Source organism: Sciurus vulgaris, assembly GCF_902686455.1.
Source record: "Sciurus vulgaris genome assembly, chromosome: X".
NCBI lineage: Eukaryota > Metazoa > Chordata > Mammalia > Rodentia > Sciuridae > Sciurus > Sciurus vulgaris.
In genome coordinates, this window is record NC_136471.1 from 95,430,568 (window position 1) to 95,449,903 (window position 19,336).

General features: G+C 44.8%; 1 protein-coding gene and 1 long non-coding RNA gene across 3 annotated transcripts in view; one reads left to right on the top strand and one right to left on the bottom strand.

Annotated features, from left to right (window-relative positions):
- The window catches only part of LOC306651374, a 45,210-nt gene that overhangs the window by 9,559 nt on the left and 16,315 nt on the right, over window positions 1–19,336 (top strand). For both annotated transcript variants that reach the window (XR_013761138.1, XR_013761139.1), the window contains exon 3: window positions 6,319–6,488. This is a non-coding gene — a long non-coding RNA (uncharacterized lncRNA). The remainder of the gene's footprint in view (window positions 1–6,318; window positions 6,489–19,336) is intronic.
- On the bottom strand, window positions 3,843–10,260 carry WAS (WASP actin nucleation promoting factor). Its single transcript, XM_079123955.1, has 12 exons — window positions 10,067–10,260; window positions 9,594–9,734; window positions 8,778–8,864; window positions 8,576–8,678; window positions 8,423–8,470; window positions 8,276–8,329; window positions 7,475–7,649; window positions 6,653–6,695; window positions 6,292–6,445; window positions 5,672–6,081; window positions 5,308–5,422; window positions 3,843–4,074 (listed from the first exon to the last, which is right to left on the bottom strand). Exons 1-12 carry the CDS (start codon window positions 10,196–10,198, stop codon window positions 4,019–4,021), a joined length of 1,518 nt encoding a protein of 505 aa, XP_078980081.1. The 5' UTR covers window positions 10,199–10,260; the 3' UTR covers window positions 3,843–4,018.

Genomic DNA, 19,336 nt, shown 5'->3' on the forward strand with positions numbered 1-19,336 from the left:
ATTGTTCACCAGATACAACTGCCTAGCAGGCAACCACAAACCTGTCAATCAGTCATCCTAAAATCCCCTCAGGTTAGCACTTCCTTACATGGGGGCCAGAAAGTACAATATCCAGACATTCCCTCAGTCCAAGTGTGATTCCTAGCAGTAGTGAGCCATTTACAACTTCCAGACAGACACTCAAGCCAACAGCAGGACCGTGTGTCATCAGTCATCCAGCCTTGGGAGACCCTTAGGCCTTCTCCAATGTCAGGCCACCAGCCCCAACTAGTCCTAGTCGGGCTATCATTCAGTTGCATGTCCATTGCCTCACAGCATTGGGAAACCTCACTGTCAGTTTCTCAAACTGTCCCTCTCTCTGTAACTCCATCAGCTTATTGGAGAAATGGCTGGCCTATCTAAGGTTCCATCAGCCCCTGCTTACCATGAATAGAACAGTCAACAGTGTTAAGACCCAACATGCAACACTTTCCCTTCCTTATTCTTTCTAGAAATGTCAGATGCTGGTCTTCACATGCTCCCTTATTGCTGGCAGGCAAGACCCTCCAACTCCCAGGAGTTCAGGAAACCTGTCTAACTCATGAGAGTGCTTTAAGACATGACCTCTGCCTGCCTGGATCTGGAGGGAGATCTAAGGGTCTGTGGGTGATGGGGAGCAGCCCTTGGCCCTACCCAAACCATATAATAATATAATAAGGATAAAGGCCTGAACCATTTCAAATCCTGGCTCCACCATTTACTGTACTCTTGGCAGTTTCTTGGGCAGTTTCTTCCCCTGATGAATGACCTTGGAGTGGATGTCTCCCACTTCCAGAAAATGAATCTTTCTGGACTAGCATTTTTCAGGAGACCTCAGAAGTAAATGTCACCTTATTATGGCTATGTCATTTTCCCTGTCATTTTTCTTTCATTCAGTATAAATGAAGTGCCTATTGTATATGCTACCTTGCCTAATGCTGAGGCCAAGGCAAGATTTTATCCATTTCATGCTGCACAAGTTTAACCTATTTGAATGTAAACATCATTTTGGAGTGTAACATACATACAGAAGGGTATACAGGTCATGGGGCACAATGAACGAGTTTCCACAATGGAACACACATGTGGAACCCAAACACAGGGTAAGAAACTATTGCCAGACAGGGCTCAAGAAATGTTTCATTTTTTTAAAATATTTTTTTAGTTGTCAATGAACCTTTATTTTATTTATTTATATGTGGTGCTGAGAATCAAACCCAGGGCCTCACACATGCCAGGCAAGTGCTCTACCACTGAGCCACAACCCCAGCCCTTGTTTAATTTTTTAATGTCTCTGAAATCAGCCTGCAATCTTACAAGTCCTGGTGAGTCATAATTTAAATGACAGTACTCTTTTTCTCTTTCTTAGTGAAACATAAAATAATGATGCATTGAACAATCAATGATGATTCAGAGTCAGTGAATCCGGTGTTAACAATAACAACACAACAATGATAATAACAGCTACCATTTATAGGTGCCTGCAAGGAACCAGGCACTTTGCAGACATCATTTACTTTGATTCTCTCCACAACCCTGGGAAATAAACTTTTTTTGTCTTCATTTTAAAGAGTGAGGAAACTGAGCACCAAAGAGGTCAGGCAACTTGCTCAGATGATTTTTTTGTGGTACAGGGGGTTTTAGGTAAGTGTTCTACCACTGAACTGCATCCCTAGGCCCTTAGTCAGTGCTCGAAGGCAGTGAGAAGTTGCTCTTTGTAAGGTCTTTTCCAGGACAAAGCCTGAGGAAGGGGGTTCCTGAATGCCAGATTTCTAGGGTTTCTATAGGCAACTGGGAGGGGGAATAGATGATGCTGACAGACCCTTCCTGGATTCAGTGCCTACCACCGCAGACATGGGACCTGTCCTGTGTAGGGAGTGGAGAGAGGGATGAAGGATCCTGTAGGAATTCAGGGAAACCTGAGACTCCCTCCTTCTCTAGCTCTAGGGGAATTCTCCCTTCCACCAGGAAATCCTAAGGGGCAAAGTCAGTTCCCCTCTCCTCCTGCTGCTCCATCCTCTCAGTTGGTTTGATTTCCTCCCTACCTCCCCATTCCACCCTACCCCATTTTGATAGTTCAGAAATTATTCCACTGATCTTGCAGACTGAGGAAGCCTGTCCTCTATGAACTCTACCTCACAGACTGGGGGCAAAATAATTGATAGTGAGGGGATGAAGGTATAAGTCAGTGACAGAGTGCTCAAGTGCAAGGCCCTGGTAAGATCCCAACCACTGCAAGAAAAAGAATAGAAAAATAATTGACTGTGAATGAGTTCCTTGACCTCTCTGGGCCTCAGTTTCCTCAGTATTTTTCTCCCTTCTCCCCTCCTCCTCTTCAGGTAGCATATTTAAGATCTTGAATTCACCAAATTTCAGAAATGGGAAGGAGTAGGAATCTCAATTCTAGATTTTGATGCACAAGAGTTTCTAGTTATTCCATTGGAAATAGCCTTAACTACCAGAGAGTTTTGAATTATTCCTTTTTTTCTGAAAAAAAAAAAAGTGTCTTGGAGGAGGAGGAGGAGGACGGCTGACTCAGTGGGATACCATTGGAAATCTGGCATGTATTGTTATTACCATTGTATAGATAAGGAAACTGAGGCTGCATGAGGTGTCTTGCCTGGGTTCCAGAGCAGATCTGTCTGGTTATGAAGTCTTTGCCTCTTCCCTTGCAATTGGCCAGTTCTTGGTTTGCACTGGTTACTGGGCAGAGCTGAATTTTAAAATTGAGAAGGGGATCCTATCCCTCAGAATCCTGGTATATGAGTTGTGTGTATAGAAAGTGGGGAAGTCTGATCATCAAGTATGCTTTTGATCTTGATCTTGATCTCATATTGTGTCCATGGAAAAAATAACACCTTAGTGAGACTCTCAGTAACTAAGATCTTATCTAAAAATATAAAGGACTGGGGTTTTAGCTCAGGGGTAACACACCTCTGGGTTCAATTCCCAGTACCAAAAAAGGAGAAGGAGAAGGAAAAGGAGGAGAATAAGAAGAAGAAAGAAAGAAAAGAAAAAATAATTAAATATGTGAATGAATAAATGACTCACATTCATTCACCACACCTATTTTCATGCCAAGTTTTTTCTCATCTTGGAGCCTTTGCTCTGGCTGTTCTTCTGGACCTGTAATGCCTTTCCCAAAAGTATTTACCTGAGCTACCCTTCTCTCTGTTTAGGTCCAGCAAAACTGTCACCACCTCAAGTGGCTTCCAGGACTGCTCCATTGGAATGTCGTTTCCCTTTTACCTCTGCCTCAGCACTTCATAATAGTTATCATGACCTGTAACTATATTTAATTTTGATTTCTTGTTCCTTGTCTGTCTCTTCCCCCTAATTTATCCATTCCACTCTAGCCACTAAAATAGTACCTGGCGGTAAATGTTTGTGGAAAGGGCAGAAGGAAACAAAGAAATATAGTCTAAAACCAGGAGTTTTGGCTTAGGCCAGGATTCCCAGCTGTTCTGGAGGCTGAGGCAAGAAGATCACTTGAGCCCATTTTTCAGAACAACCTGGACAACATAGCGAGACTCCCTCTCAAAAAAGAAGAGAATATTAAAAAAGAAAAGTAAAGTAAAAAAAAATACAGACTAAATGACTGAGGGAATAATGGAATGAATGAAAGAATGAATATGAATATATACATGTTAGGCTAAATAAATAAAATGGGATAAATGAATAAAAGGGGCATGGCAGGGAGGACCCCAAATTTCCACATTTGGAATATAAACAAATTGAGGTTTAGAGAGACAAAAAGACAATTATTTTATTTTTGTTTAAAAATCCTTGAGTGAAGAGAAGTGAGAAATTTTGTTAAAAAAAAAAAAAAAACAACAAAGGGCCCAGGTGTCTCTAGGGCAAGTGTGGAGGAGACCCGTCAAGGGTGACAGCATTGGAGACTAGGCGACAGGAAGCTGACAGTGGAGGGACCTGGGCTACAGGGGTGGGCACGGAACAGGTGGAGTGGGAGCCACTGGGTTGCAGGAACTCTGAGGGCAGTTCAGTCATCCCATTCATCATCTTCAAATTCATCCCCGGCCTGGTCCTCTCCTTCGTCTGGAGAAAGAAGAAGATGTGAAGTGGGACTCCAAATGGACAGGACGATTCAAAAGCCCTGGGAGGGTTAGGGGGTTCCTAGGGCCTAGGAGGTGAGGACTGCCCCGAGGAACTGAAGTCCCCTGCTAGAGGGAGAGTTGGGGCAAGATAAGAATTGTAGCCAGGGGTCTGGGTTCTAGTTGGAGTTGAAATCAATAAGTACTGTAAAAAGTGTGGTTAGTCAGAATATTATTGTCACACAAAGGGTTAATGGCAATCCCTCTGTCACTAGGGAATTGAGCACAGAGCCTCTATATAACTGCATACTAAGCAAGTGCTCCACCTTTGAGCTTCATCCCCAGCCCTCCCTGTCACATAAGGGGGCAAACTTAAATGTTATTAGCAAAGGTGGGATAAATTATTATTGTTTCATGGCACAAGGTTGGGGCTGATATTGCTGACCCATAATGGGGTTCATGATAACATCATTGTCAAAAATGAGATTTGTTATACTAGTGTCATGTAATGGATTCACATTCATCTTGTGGACACTCTCTGGGATTAATGTTAATATTATTGTCAGAGTTGGAGTTCATTATATTATTGCCACATAATAGAGGTTGAAATTAATATTACTCTCTATATTGAGTTAATGACAATACCATTGGCTCATTAGGAGATTTATGTTGACATTATTGTAAAAAAAACTGCGTTAGTTATGATATTATTATCACATAGTGAGTTAATGAAATCTGTTGATATGTGAAGTTAATGTCAGTATTATTTTCAAAGACAAGGTTATTGGGCTGAGGATATAGCTCAGTGGTACAGTGCTTCCCCAGCATGCATGAGGCCTGGGGTTTGATCCCCAGAGTTGCAAAAAAAGATGGAGTTTTTTATAACATTATCATTACACAGTGGGCTAATGTTAACTAGTACTGAATACATGAGGTTAATGCTAATATTATTGTCAAACATAGACTAATTGTATTATTGTCACAGAATGACTTAATGTTAACAGTGTCAAAAAGGAGATCCATGTGAATCGTCAAAAATAGGGCAAGTATCACTTTATTTTATTTTTTATATTTGTAGTGCTAGGGATGGGACCCAGGGACTCAGGGTGCTAGGCAAGCACTCTACTACTGAGTTACTCCCCCAAGCCTTAGTGTCACTATTGATAGTGACTTCTGGAGTTTTCAGCCAATACTAGCCCTGGGAACCAGGTTCATGGGCCTAGTAGAATAGGCTCACCTGAAGAGTGGATAGCTCTGCTTCTTTTCTGCATCACATGCATCAAGGCACCCACGAGCCCCTCTGAGCTCTGAGGTGGTGGCTGCAGTGCTGAGCTCTCTATGGCCCCAGGGGTCTGCAGCAAGCAAAGTTGGTACAGAGAACTTAAACCCGTGAGAGGAGCATTTCCCCCTGGCCCTCCTTTCATTATTTCTTCTCCCACACATTCCAGTCCCCTTCAAGGATCCCTCCCAACCTCCTAACCTTCTTACACAACCCAAACGCTTGGCACCACAGTCAGTCCAGCCTTGTTCCCCCAACATTCTGACTTGCACTGAACACCTGGAGTTCCAGACCCCCAATTCTCCATCTTGCCAGTCCTTACCTTGTTCAGCTGAATTCCTTGCCGGATTTGATCCAAAAGTGCCCCTCGACCCCCACCAGGGGCCAGCCCCCCGCCAGGCACCAGAGTAGGAGGAGTTGGGGGAGGGACTGGCCCAACCCCTGAGGTGGGTGGTGGGGGTGGGGGTGGCGGTGGTGGGGGTGGCGCAGGAGGCCCCCCAATTCCAGGGGGCGGGGGAGGTGGTGGTCCAGAACGTCCAGTGGTTGGAGGGGGTGGTGGTGGTGGGCCCCCTCGGCCTGGGGGTGGGGGTACCCTGGGGGTTGGTGGGGGTGGGGCACCCCCCAAAGGTACAGGGGGCAATGGACCAGATCGACCCTTGTTACCCCCCACCATAGGGGGCCGCGGGGGCTGATTCCCTCCTCGGCATGGTGGTGGGGGTGGTGGAAGCGGTTCTGTGGGCAGAAAATAACCCATAACTGTGATTATTATCATTTTCTTCCAAGCTTCAGTTTTGCTCATCTGTAAAATGGGTACCCAAAGAGATCAATTCCCCCTTCATGCAGCACAGAGGTTTCCATCATAATAGAGTAACTTCAGTATATCTTTGAGGCATCAACTGTTGGGGCTGGAGAGGAGTGGGTGTATAGAAAGGCAGGGCTCACCCTGACGTCTCATCTCTTGTCTCACAGCCTCCAGACCACCCTGGTCCTCAATGAAGTCATAAATAAGTTTGGAGGTCTCTGCATCAGTGAGCTGAGCCTCACTGATTCCTGCCCTGGAGAAGAGGCTCCGTAGATCTGGATCTAGGTTGTTCACCTGCCCAGATGGAAAAAGGCCAGAGCCAGGGTGGATGAAGAAGGTGAGGAGGGATGGAGCACAGATTAGCATTGGGTCCATCCCAGGGAGGAATCTGAGAGGGATGTGGGGAGGGCAGGGCAGGGTCTGGGGGTGGGGTCTGAGCAGTGGTTCATGGAACTGTAGGTGGAAGTTGAGTGCGGAGCAGGGGACTTGGGAGTTACTCACATCGAATCCATTCTGGGGGTCCCAGCCCACATGGCTGACATGTCTAAAAGAGGTAAGAAGAAGACTCCAGTGAATCCCTGCTGCCCTACCTTCCTAGTTCTGAAGCCCCCTTGCCCTCTCCTGCCCAGAGGGACATGGAGGGTCCAGAATGAATAAATGAGTCTGAATGAGTGTGAGCAGGAGTTAGGGAATTAGAAGGGTACATAGTTTTGGGGGCCAGTTTGTCCATTCATCCCTCTTTCTACCATAGGTTTACTCATTCACATATCCACCTATTCATTCATATTCATCAGGCCACTGACCTGTCCATATATCTGCACCCCACCCACCTGCTTACATGTCTGTTTACTCATTTATCCACCAACCTGTCCTTTCATACACTTGTCCATCTAAACATGTACCCATCTTTCTATCCATGTAGTCATTTTTCTACTCATTCAACCATGTACTTCTGTTCACTTAGCTGTTAAAGTGTTCATTTGTCTATATATCTGTCTGCCTATTGATCTCCATCTACCTTGTCTGTGAACCAGTCAGCCTGCATATCAATCTGTCTGTATACTCATCTGTTCATCCATCCATCTATATACCCATTTCCCATCAACCCATCTACCCATCCATCTAATCACCTATCCATCTATCCCTCCCTCCCATCCTTCCTTTCTCTTTCTTTCTTTTCTTTCTTTTTCTTTTTCTTTCTTTCCTTCTTTATTTCTCTATCCATTCACCCACCCAGCCCATCCTACATTCACTCAGCTATCAATCTATTCATATGCTCTCTACCCCCAGGGATCTGTGGGCCCCTGTGACAGAAGTTCTCACTTGAATCCACTGGGGGCACCAATATCAGCCTTGCTGATCTTCTTCTTCCCTGAACGTTTCTTATCAGCTGGGCCAGGGCCAGGTGCCGGGAGCCCACGATATCGTGAACTTGTGATGTCAGGGTTCTGGATGTCCACTGTCACCAGCCCCAGGGACAGTGGGCCAGCTGGTGGGCCTATGGTGAAAAATAGGGTGAATGGACCATTGACCAACTTCTCTACCAGCCAAAGCATAGGGAAAAGAAATGGAAAGACTGTAGGGGTAGTTGCTACATGGGTTTGATGATCATGGAGGGAGTGGGTGAGGGACCTAAGTAGGGTCTATGGAAAAATGGGTGGATCCAGAAAACCATTCATTCATTCATTCATTCATTCATTCACTCATGCTTATCACTTAAGAATTGGCTCATTCATTCCCGGATTCATTGACTAATTAATTTAATATATTATTCATTCACTCACTCATTCATTTACTCATTTGCTTTCTTCTCTGGCTAGAATATTATGTCATTTATTCATTGTTCATTCACTCAGTCATCCATGTATTCATTCATTTATCTACATACCCATTCACCTATCTATGTATGACTATATATCCATACATTTATATTTCAACCTCCCATCCGTTCTCTTCTCCCCCCACTTAGCCATCTGTCTGCCACCAATCCATCCAACCATGCATCTGCTTATCCATCCACATATCCATCCATCCACCCACCTCTTCATGCACCACCCAGCTACTCATTGATGTACTCCCCGCCCACCCATCCATCCAGAGACTCAGTAAAGAATTGGCACTTACCACCTTGGTCTCCACCTGGATGTGGGGGCAGGGGTGGGAGCCCTCCTCTTCTCTCTGGGAAGATGGAATAAATTGAGAGCTGTCACAACCTTACCACGAGTTCCTGGGATAGACCCTTATTACCCCTACTTGCACTGGAGGACTCACCTTCATTAGCTGGTGCTGGTGGTGGAGGTAGCTGACGTCTGTCTGCAGCTAGACAGGTGGATTGGGAGTCAGAACCATGAAAAGGGTGTTTCTAGCTCCCCACCTGTGTAATCACCTCTTCCCAATCTCTGCCCTCCCCTAAGACCTCCTCACCTCCACTTTGCCTCTGACTCCTTTTTTGTATCTTCTCCTGCACCAGGGTCCGAAAGGCCAAGGCCTCACCCTCGTCTGCAAAGTTCAGCCCCACTTGGCAGTCCTGCACATGTATTGGGGTCAGTGGCCTTACAGGCCCCCACACCTTTCCCATCTTCTCCCCACACCCCAAATAATGCCCAAGGATCAGTTGGCCACTTACGTCTCCAGCAAATGTGTGAAAGAAGGGGGTGGGAGTGAAGTAAACCAGCTGCGAGTACAGTTCCTGTTCCCAGAGCAGCCGGCCAGCCTGGAGAGGAGCAGGGTGGGAGTCAGCTGGCACTGAGGCACACTCTGGGTGTCAGTCCTTTATTATCTAGCCATGGAGTGTGGTGTCCTGATTTGGGGCCTCAGGCTCTGATTTGGAGATTTTTAGCTCAGGATCAGAGTTGGGGTTCTAGGTGTCAGATATGGAGAGTTGGGATTCAGACTACTCAGATACTGCTGAGAATCAAATACTATTATGAGAAATTTAGATTGGAGGTTCAGGGCCCTGTGAGAATTTAGAACTCTAGGCCTAGGAAAATTCAGAATGTTGAATTTAGAACAAGTGACAGATAAAATAATAGTGCTCATTTTTTTTTTTTTAGTTTGTGGAATAGATTAGGCTTAGGAGTGTATTATATATTTGGGCTTAGAGGTCTTGATAGGAGACCTTAGGGTTAGTCATCCCAGATTTAGAAAGGCAAAACTGAGGGGCACATGCCACTCCCAGCAACTTGGGAGAATGAGGCAGGAGGATCACAAATTGAAGACCAGCCTGGGCAACTTATCGAGACCTGTCTCAAAATAAAATAAAAATGGGTGGGGATATAGCTCAGTGGTAATGCATCCCTGGGAAACTGAGTTTAGGATCTGGATAGGTCTTTGGTTCTGGGGCTCAGGGGTTCACTATCTGTCAGAGAATTCAGACTGTGGACACAGATCTTGTTTTGCAGGTTAAGAACTGGCTTGCACATCCAGTGGGGCACAGAGTCACCTGAAGTCCATAAAGGCGAATAAAGTAGGACTTCTGGGGGTTATCCTTCACGAAGCACACAGCCCCACAGTGTTCCATGGTCCAATGCTCAGCTCCAGGGGGCAGCGCCAGGTACAGCTGAACAACTGCAGTGGCCAGTGTCTGGGAGGGGAGAGTAGGAGTCAGTGGAGTCTGGTCAGGGGTAGTCAAAGAGTTGTGGAGCCAGGCCTGGTCCATCCTCGTCCATGGCTGTCATGGGCCCAGAGGAAGAGCTATAGCCAGAGGGAAGGCAAGTAGACAGTGATATCTTCCTGGGATGAATGAGTGGATCCCAGGAGATGAGATGGAGGAGAGGGAAAGGAGAAGAGGGAGTATGGTAAGAAAAAGAAGCATCAAGAAAGGATGGGGAAGAGAAGGACATAGGAGAGGAAGAGGAGCTAGAGAGGAAGAGAAGGGAAGGGAGGGTCGAAGGGAGGGCCAGGACTTCAACTCACCCAGCATTTTCGGCCAAGCATCTCAAAGAGTCGCTGGTTTTCATGGTCCTGGAGGAGGGTGGAGGGAATGTTCTGCTGAGCTGTTGGTCCCCCTCGGCCCCCAGACCTGCTCCCCACAGGACCCCCACTCATAGTGCCTTCTGCTCTTGTCCTCTCCGGTTAGGCTCTGGGTGTAGGGTAAGAAGAGGAACTTCCGCAGTGAGCAAGGGAACAGGAAGTGCAAAAAACCACAAGGGAAACAAGTCCTCCAAGGGCCCCTCAATGGGCCTGGTCTCCTCCTCCCTTGGACAGGCTTGGGCCCTCCTCCATTTGACTGACTAGACCCATCGTTTTGATCACTTCAGGTCCTCCTCCTTCTCTTCATCTCTTAAGGCCCATTTCCTCTGGCTGGCTCAGACCCACCTCCCTTTGGCTGGCAGCAAGAGCTGAACCATCTGAGCACCTGTGCAGGGCTGGATTTGTCAAGAGTAGTCATGTGGCAGGGTGACCTCCTTCCTCCCCAGACCACCCGGTCAGCTTGGGGTTAAATCTCAATGGCCCTAATCATGAAGAGTTACTTCATTACAATTTTTCCTTTAATTATATAGTGAGCCCCTGTAATCCCATCCCTATTCTGAGTCCCTACCCCGACCCTGGACATTGCTAACAATGTATAAGCAAGCCCCACTCATTTCTCCAACCCTTTCCCTTGCCTCCCTGTAGCTCCCAAATTACTTTCTGTGTATCATCCCCTTTCTAAAAGGAAGGAGGTATTGGGGGTGTAGCTCAGTCATAGAGTGCTTTCCTAGCATGTATGAAGTTCTAGGTTCAATCCCTAGCACCACACACGCAAAAAGGAACTTTGTGCATAATATACAAATGCTGAAGCAACATCTCATTGAGTTCTGTTTTTTTTTTTTTTTTCCTTTAGTATTGGGGATTGAACTCAGGGGTACTCGGCCACTGAGCCACATCTCCAGCCCTATTTTGTATTTTATTTAGAGAAAGAGTCTCACTGAGTTGTTTTGTGCCTTGCTTTTGCTGAGGCTGGCTTTGAACTCGAAATCCTCCTATCTCAGCCCCCACCCCCAGCCACTGGGATAACAGGCATGTGTCACCACGCCTGGCTAGTTGAGTTATTGAAGTTTTTTATTCTTCCAGTGCTGGGCACTGAACCCAGGACTTCACACATGCTGGGAAAGCACTTTTCCACTGAGCTATAGCCCTGACCCTTTAAAAATAATGGTTTTTCCCCAGAACTGAGGAATGAACCCAGGATACTTTACCACTGAACTATACCCCACCCCCTCCCCCCCACTTTTAGAGACAAGATCTTACTAAGTTGCCCAGGCTGGCCCCCAATTTGCAATTCTTCTGACTCAGCCTCCTGAGTAGCTGGAATCATGGGTGTGTACCACCAAGCCCACTTATTTTTTAAAAAATATTTTTAGTTGTCAACGGACCTTTATTTTATTTATTTATATTTGGTGCTAAGGATCAAACCAGTGCCTCACTTATGCTAGGCAAGTGCTTTTCCATTAAGCCACAATCCCAGCCCCCCACTTAGTTTTTGAACTTTTTGAAAGTATGTAATATTTGGAGAATTGCTTTTTCCTCATTTGATACTGTACTTTTGTCTTTTTTACATTTTTACTTTTGGTGCTAGGGATTGAACCTAGAGCCTTGCACATGCTAAGCATATACTGTATCCCTGAGCTATATCCTTACCTCTTCTAATTTTGTCATAACACTCATGTAGCATTTAATGTGTGTACCAGGCACCGTTCTGATCCCTTTGTATCAGAAGTCTTTTGAATCATTGAAATCCTTATAACAGCCTGTGGGATACACACTATTATCATGTCCATTTTACAGATGATGAAACTGAAACTCAGAGTGGTTAAATAGTTTTCTCAATAGTATCCAGCTAGCAAGTACAGAGCCCAGATTGCAAGCAGGGCAGTGGGGTGTGGGGTGCACTTTTTTCTCTTTGTTCATGCCTTCTCTCCTGTGTATATTACAATTCATATTTGATTATAGAGGAAGCTGTTCCTTGTCATTGCTGTATGGTATTTTATGGTGTGAATGTGCCATCTGTTTATCCACAGACTCCTGTTAACAGATTTTAACCAAACATGGTGGCACATGCCTCTAATTCCAGTGACTCAGGAGGCTGAGGCAGAAGGATTGCAAGTTCATGGCCATCCATAGCACCTGAGTGAGACCCTATTTCAAAATAAAAAATAAAAAGGACTGGGGATGTAGCTCAGTGGCAAAGTACCTCTGGATTCATTCTCTAAAACAAAAGAAAACAACAACAACAACAAGAAAAACAGATTTTGAGGCATTTCTGGTTCTTTCTGTTGTGAGCAATGCTGCATGGTCCACATTGACATGCAAACTCACACAAGGGTCATCAGTGGCTTCAGGGTTTGCATGTCTCTAAATTTTCCAGGTAATGTCAGGTTTCCCCAAGTGAATGCCAGTTCAGTCCCTTGCCTCCCTGGGTCAGTTTCCCCATCCATGAAGTAGACCACCTGGGGATATGAAATTCTTAGGTACAAGGACAGCATTTTGGGAGCTGAGCAGGTCTGGGATGTGACTGACACTCCCAAGCAACTGAAAGTGAAACAGCACATCTCTTGAATGGCCCACAGGCCTGCCTGGAAACCTCTTGGCTCCACACGCCTGCAGATTCAGAGCCTTTGTCCTGAACCTAGGCTCAAAGCTCCTTCTGGTATGGCAGCTCCAACCTCCCTCCCATCTCTTCCCTTCCCAGCTCAGCTTATGGTGCCCCCACCTCACTGGGTTATCTCACACCTCCAGACCTGGAGCCCCTTCCAATCTGTTGATGAGAGCAAGTCCTACTTGGGCATTAAAAAAACATTATGGGTTGGGGGTGTGGCTCCATGGTAGAGCACTTCCTAGCATTTGGCAAGGTCCTGGGTTTCATCCCCAGCCCCACAAAAATAATTAAAAGTGGGGTTGGGGTTGTGGCTCAGTGGTAGAGTGCTTGCCTGGTACTTGTGAGGCACTGGGTTCGATCTTTAGCCCCACATAAAAAATAAATATATAAAATAAAAGGTATCGTGTCCATCTCCAACTAAAAAATAAAAAGAAAAAAATAATTAAAAGTAAAATTTATATGTATTTTAAAAGTCAGGGCTGGGGTTGTAGCTCAGTGGTAGAGCGCTTGCCCAGCATGCATGACACCCTGGGTTCAATTCTCGGCCCCACATATAAATAAAATAAAGGTCCATTGACAACTAAAACAATAATTTAAAAAAAAGTCATTGCATTCACTCCCCGCCCTCCCTATACTGGGAATTGAACCCAGGGGCGCTCTGCCTCTGAGCTACATCCTCAGCCCTTTTATACTTTTATTTTGAAGAAGTGTCTAGCTGAATTGCAGAGGCTGGCCCTGAACTTGGACTTCTCCTGTCTCACCATCACCAAGTCACTAGGATTACAGGCATGAGCCACCCAAGCTGGCACAAATCCATCCTGGTGGGTGTTTGACGATTGTTCTTGGTTCCCAGGAAAGATTCTCTGACATTCACATATGTGACTACTTTGGCACAGAAGCCTTACAGTTTTGGGGGAGCAAAGTTTTGTTTCTTCTTGCCCAGTGTACCAGCATACACTTGACTGTGTTAAATTGGGAGTCACAATGTGGCCTTGGAACCCTGAAATCAACTGTCAGGTAAGAGTATGTTGTGATATCAAGCTGGTGTCACTCCAATACTATATGGGAACTGTGACTGAATAGTCACCCTAGTAGGAAAGGATAAAGGTGTAAAAATGGATATAAAGTGCATTTAAACATGGCATTTAATTTGTTTATACAAGTAAGGCTTGCTAAATAGAGTAATTCATTTTGACAGGAGGCTATTGTTTTTATATTGTGTAATAACTAGCTTACTCTGAAGAGAGCTTGGTCAAACAATAAAATATATTGTTACTAAAAAAAAAAAGATGGTGTCACTCAAAAGAGCCAATATACCTGTTTTTAGTTTGTGGATCATCCTGCTGAGAATCCTGCAGCTTTTAGTTCATTTCCTCCATGTCAGAGTTGACCTTTGAAAAGCTAAGTGCTTAGTGTAACATGTCCACCCCCTCTGTAAATTTTTCTTCTTTAGTGCAGCAACAGGAGGATCTATTGACTTTTACAATGACCTTTTGGGAGGGGAGTTTGGAAGTTATAAAATGTTATAGGTTGTTGCCCATGTCCTACTGGAAGTAACTGTTTTTGAAAAGTATCTTATAAAGCTGGATACAAATTGGCTTGTGGGTAGGAAGATCATTCTCTACCCAAAGTCTGAAGATATTTTTCACTGCCTTGTAAAAATTTACAGTTCTACTCTTCATGTTTGTCTTTAGTCTGCCCTGATTTTTTGAAAAGTATGAAGTAGAAATTCAATATAATTTTCTGGAGGGTACCAGGGATTGAACTCAGGGGCACTTGACCACTGAGCCTCATCCCCAGTCCTATTTTGTATTTTATTTAGAGACAAGGTCTCACCAAGTTGCTTAGTACCTTGCTTTTGCTGAGGCTGGCTTTGAACTCTAGATCCTCCTGCCTCAGCCTCCCAAGCTGCTGGGATTACAGGTGTGTGCCACCACGCCCAGCTCAAAATAATATTTTTTCCCTAGGGATAAGTGGTGGTCCCAGTGCCATTACTGAAAGGTTTATTTTTCCCCACTCATCTGTAACACTGACTCTTTTGTAATTCCAGTTTCTGTGTAATTGTTATCTGTTAATGTTTTTTTTTTTTTCATGACTCATTGGTCAATTTGTCTAACCTTGCAGCAGTGCTGTATAGTCCTAATTACTGCAACTTTAGAAAAATGTCTTAATAAAAACCAGGATGCCTCCACATTTCATCATGACATTGAACAACCCCATCTCCAACATCATTACCAAATTTTTCTGTCTTGGCTATTTTAGTCATTTGCTCATCTATACAGCTGCTAAGATTGATTAGATTGACAAGTTCTAAATCAAATATAACATTTTGGAATTTAAAAAATAAAGTATCTGGCACAAAGTGGACACTCAAATGTGTTGAAGGAATGAATGAGAGATTAATAATAATGTCTAATTTGATTTGGTGTTTCCTTAGATTTTTCTAAGTGTCTTACATGTATTAGCTAATTTAACATTCACAGATGACCCAGTGGGGCCAACATGACTGTTATTACCATTTTCCTGATGGGGAGCCTGAGGCCCAGAGAAGTTCAGGTAATTTGCTCAAGTCACACAGCTTATGAGTGGCTGGAGCTGTGGCCAGTTATGTGAGAAATGTTTTCTAAACTATTAGGTGTCAATAGGGACCAGGATAAAATTATCATGTCTTCTGTGTCTTTCATTCTCTATCTAACTCCTTTCTCTGCCTCCAGATTTATCCCATTTAACTCTACATCAGGGGATGCTAAACCTCTGCTACATTTCCTGATTGCTTTTTTTTTTTTTTTTTCCAGTGCTGAGGATTGAACCCAGGGCCTTGTGCTTGCAAGGCAAGGACTCTATCAACTAAGGTACATCCCCAGCCTCCTGATTGCTTCTTACATTAACATTTAAAAGTTGTTTGTTTCTGTTCTTATTTATAAGTAGCAGACAGGTATAAAATGTATGTTTTTCTCCAAATAAAAACATAAAACATATTAATATTATCTTTAGTCCCTACTAGAATAAGGTTTCCAGTGATGTATTAATCATTTCAGTATTATTTTTCATATTGCTTTTATCACTGGATTACTCTGTTGACCTGCATTAATAATTTAGAACTGGTTTATTTGACTTTTCTGGGTCCCCCTGAGCTCTTGCTTTTCCACACTTGATGTCAGTACTTATGGAGGTGATGCCTTCAAAAGCACTTTGCTCTCCTGGGCCTTCAGATAGACTTAAAAACCATAGAAACCTTAATGCAGCTTCTCTGGTCTAATGCAAGTCAGTCCACCACAGCTGGAAGCAGAAGTTGTAATCTAATTTTTAGTAGTACAATGAATTCCAGGAACCCTCAAGAACCAGGACACACCCAATAACTTTCATGCATCTGTTGCTCCCCTATCACCTACCCTTCCCCGTACCCCAGGGGTCACTAAGTGGAGAATAAAATAAGCTTTTGTTTATTTTTTTATTTTTGGTTTTTAGTTGATGAACACAATACCTTTATTTATTTTTTTATACGGTGCTAGGGATCAAACCCTCACATGTGCTAGGCAAGTACTCTACCACCTAGCTACAGCCCCAGCCCAGGCTTTTGCTTATTTTGCTTTATGTTGGAAGGTCATGCCCACAAGATCCTCATCACCGTAGGTCAAGCCCTGAGTAGCTAATACAACTTGGGGGTGTCTTCCATGCTCCAGTCCCCACCACATGATTGAATCTATGGAAGAGACCTAGGCGTAGGGAGTATCCATCTGTCCTTTTGTACCAAACTGAAGCCCAATGGCAATATTTATATGGCTGCATCATTCTTCTCTCCTTACCTTCCTGTTCCTCATGGCTCTCTGTACCCATGACTAAGGAATGTCTCTTGGGGACAGGTTTGACCTAAGGAAACATCATTTCCCAACCCCCAAGACTCAATGCTTCCCATTAAGAAATGTTTTGGAAGACCTTTTACTACCCTTAAGTGGCATTCATGGATGTTACAAATCTTGGTGGTATGGAGCTGCTGCCTGCATCAGGCTGTCCATTCAATGCAGAAACACACCTATGTGTCATGGTAACAACCAAAACATACCTACTAAGAATCCCCCAGATAACCCCCACCCACAGAGCTGGCAGGTTTTTCTGTTTTTTCACTGCAGTATCCTCATCACCTAGCACAGGTCGCTGCATGCAATTCATAGATAATCACACAGTCTAGGTATCTAGCTGTGATTTATTACCCTCTTCCTATAAGGCTTCCCTGTCCTCTCTCCACTCCCCCTGCCTGGGGATAGAGGGAAGAAAAACAGTGCCCAGGGGTCAGGCCCCTCCCATATATGTATCAAAATTGTTCACAGAGTCTATGGACAAATGGAGCTCTTTGGAGATGGAGAAGGGTGAGGACTGGGCAAATACAGAAAAAGAGACATCTTTAACAAGAGTGGCTCAGTGGAGCCCTTCAGCCTGGCCCTGCTCTGGCTCTGGCCCTTCTCAGCTGTACACCTTCTGGTAAGCTTTGGGTGCCTCAGTTCTCTCATCCACAAAGTGAAGATAATAATAGTTAAGTTCGTTGTGATAACTGAATGAGATCATACATGTAAAGTGATTAGGACAGAGCTTGACCCACGTTATTAATTATGCAGTATATTTTTTTATGAAATAGTTGAGTAACAGATACATGAACTATCTTCCCTTCCACCTAGCATTACCCCCAAGCCCCTCCCCACACCTCTCCATCACTTTCAGGTCCCACCACCACTGGTGAATGGCCAGAGACCAGAATACATAACCACATTCACACTGCCTCTTCTTTACTTTTCCCTCCTGCAAAGCCCATGTCAGAGGTTCATTTTGTCAGGCCCAGCCAGACTCCTCTAGGGGATGTGACACGATCTCCCTAGGGTTCCAAACATCACGTGTTTCCCACCCTACACCCCCACCTGTACAGCAAAGCACTAGCACAGGCACGAAAATACATTGCCCATATCCACCAACTCTTCCTGCCTCAGTCTGTGTGCCCAAAGGGGTGACCACACTCAGGTGTGAAGCTACCACCTTCCAAACCCATGTGTAACCACAGAAATGAGAATTAAACAGGCGGGAATAAACTGTGCCAGGTGTGGGGAGGAAAGCTCAAATTGGAACAGCACACCCAGCATCGTACCACTGCAGAGGAGCAGCCATTTTGTAACATACCATTTTGTGTTTGGGGGAGGAGTGCGGAATACAGTGAAGAACTGCTCCGTCCCCGCACTGGGACCGGCCTGTTAGTCCCTGGATCCCATCCTGTACTCCCTACTCCCACCTGCCTTAGGTGGATCTCACTCTTCGGTCAGCCCTCGGCTTCGCTCCCATCTGCCATGTTAACCTCGCTCACCCTGTATTTCTCAAATTTGAACCAGCTCGCAATGTACTTGAACAGGCAATTGGCTTCAGCAAGCTGTCGTAGGCTCCGATTGGTCGATGGCCGAATTATGGTCCCTATTATTCTCAGAAGCTGCACAGCTCCGGGAATTGTTGCCGCTTCTGCGCACTGTGCTCCTATTGGTCACTGCTTCAGGGCATGCGCAGTGGTGTCAGCCCATTGCTCTTGCTCGAAGGAATCCTGGCTTTGGGAATTTCACTCCGTGGGTTCGCACATCAAATACTGAGTGTAAAGTTTACCTCTGAAGAGGCAGAGTGGGATGTTTTCTGTCAGAAGTTAGTGAGATCACACACCAGGACGTGGCACTTCCATTGTAACCTCTGAAACAAACCCACGAGAGGTTTATTGTCTGCATCCAGCTGTTCTTAAATTCTTTTATTCTCTAGTTTCTAACACCGAAAGGTTGCTTTTTGTTTGAATCTTCTGGAATGGGATCAGCACAGTGGGTGTTTGGTGAACAGTGTATGATATTTAGATACAATGCACCGAGGTTATATTAACTTTTCTCTTTTTGACAAAACGGATACAAAATTTTCAACAGTTAAAAAAAAGCCCGCTTTACAAATAATCAGTAATGTCTTAAGAGGAAATCAATTCAGAGAGAGGTGGGGAAATCACGTAAAGTCACTTGACAAACCCCACCAAAAACAAACAGTGGAGAGGTTATGGAAAAGGAATTCTTACCCGAACTAACACTAAGCCCTTCCCCTACAGGGGACTGTTAAATATTTCAGAATTTGCCTGGTTCAGGAATTAGCTTCTGACTCGCGTTCGAGTTGTGCACATCAATCCAGGGATGAACGACCAGCCAGATGGCATGGCAATCCTAGTCCCTCAAGATTGAGGAATAAGCCAGGGGAGGTGTAGCATCCCTGCAATCCCAGTGACTTGGGAGGCTGAGGCAGGAGAATATCAAGTTTGAGGCCAGCCTCAACAATTTAGTAAGGCCCTAAGTAAACTGGTGAGATCCTGTATTAACATAAAAAATAGAAAGAGATGAGAACTTAGGTCAGTGGTAAACACTCGGGCTTCAATCCCAAGTACAAAAGTGAGAGAGAGAGGGAGAGAGAGAGAGAGAGAGACAGACAGACAGACAGACAGAAATTGAGAAATGAAGTAAATGGGGGGATTTGAAACAATTTAAGGACAACTTCACAAGGAGAGTAAAGGTTGAAAGGCTGTCCCCTTCCTCCTTTCTCCCTTCCCCCAC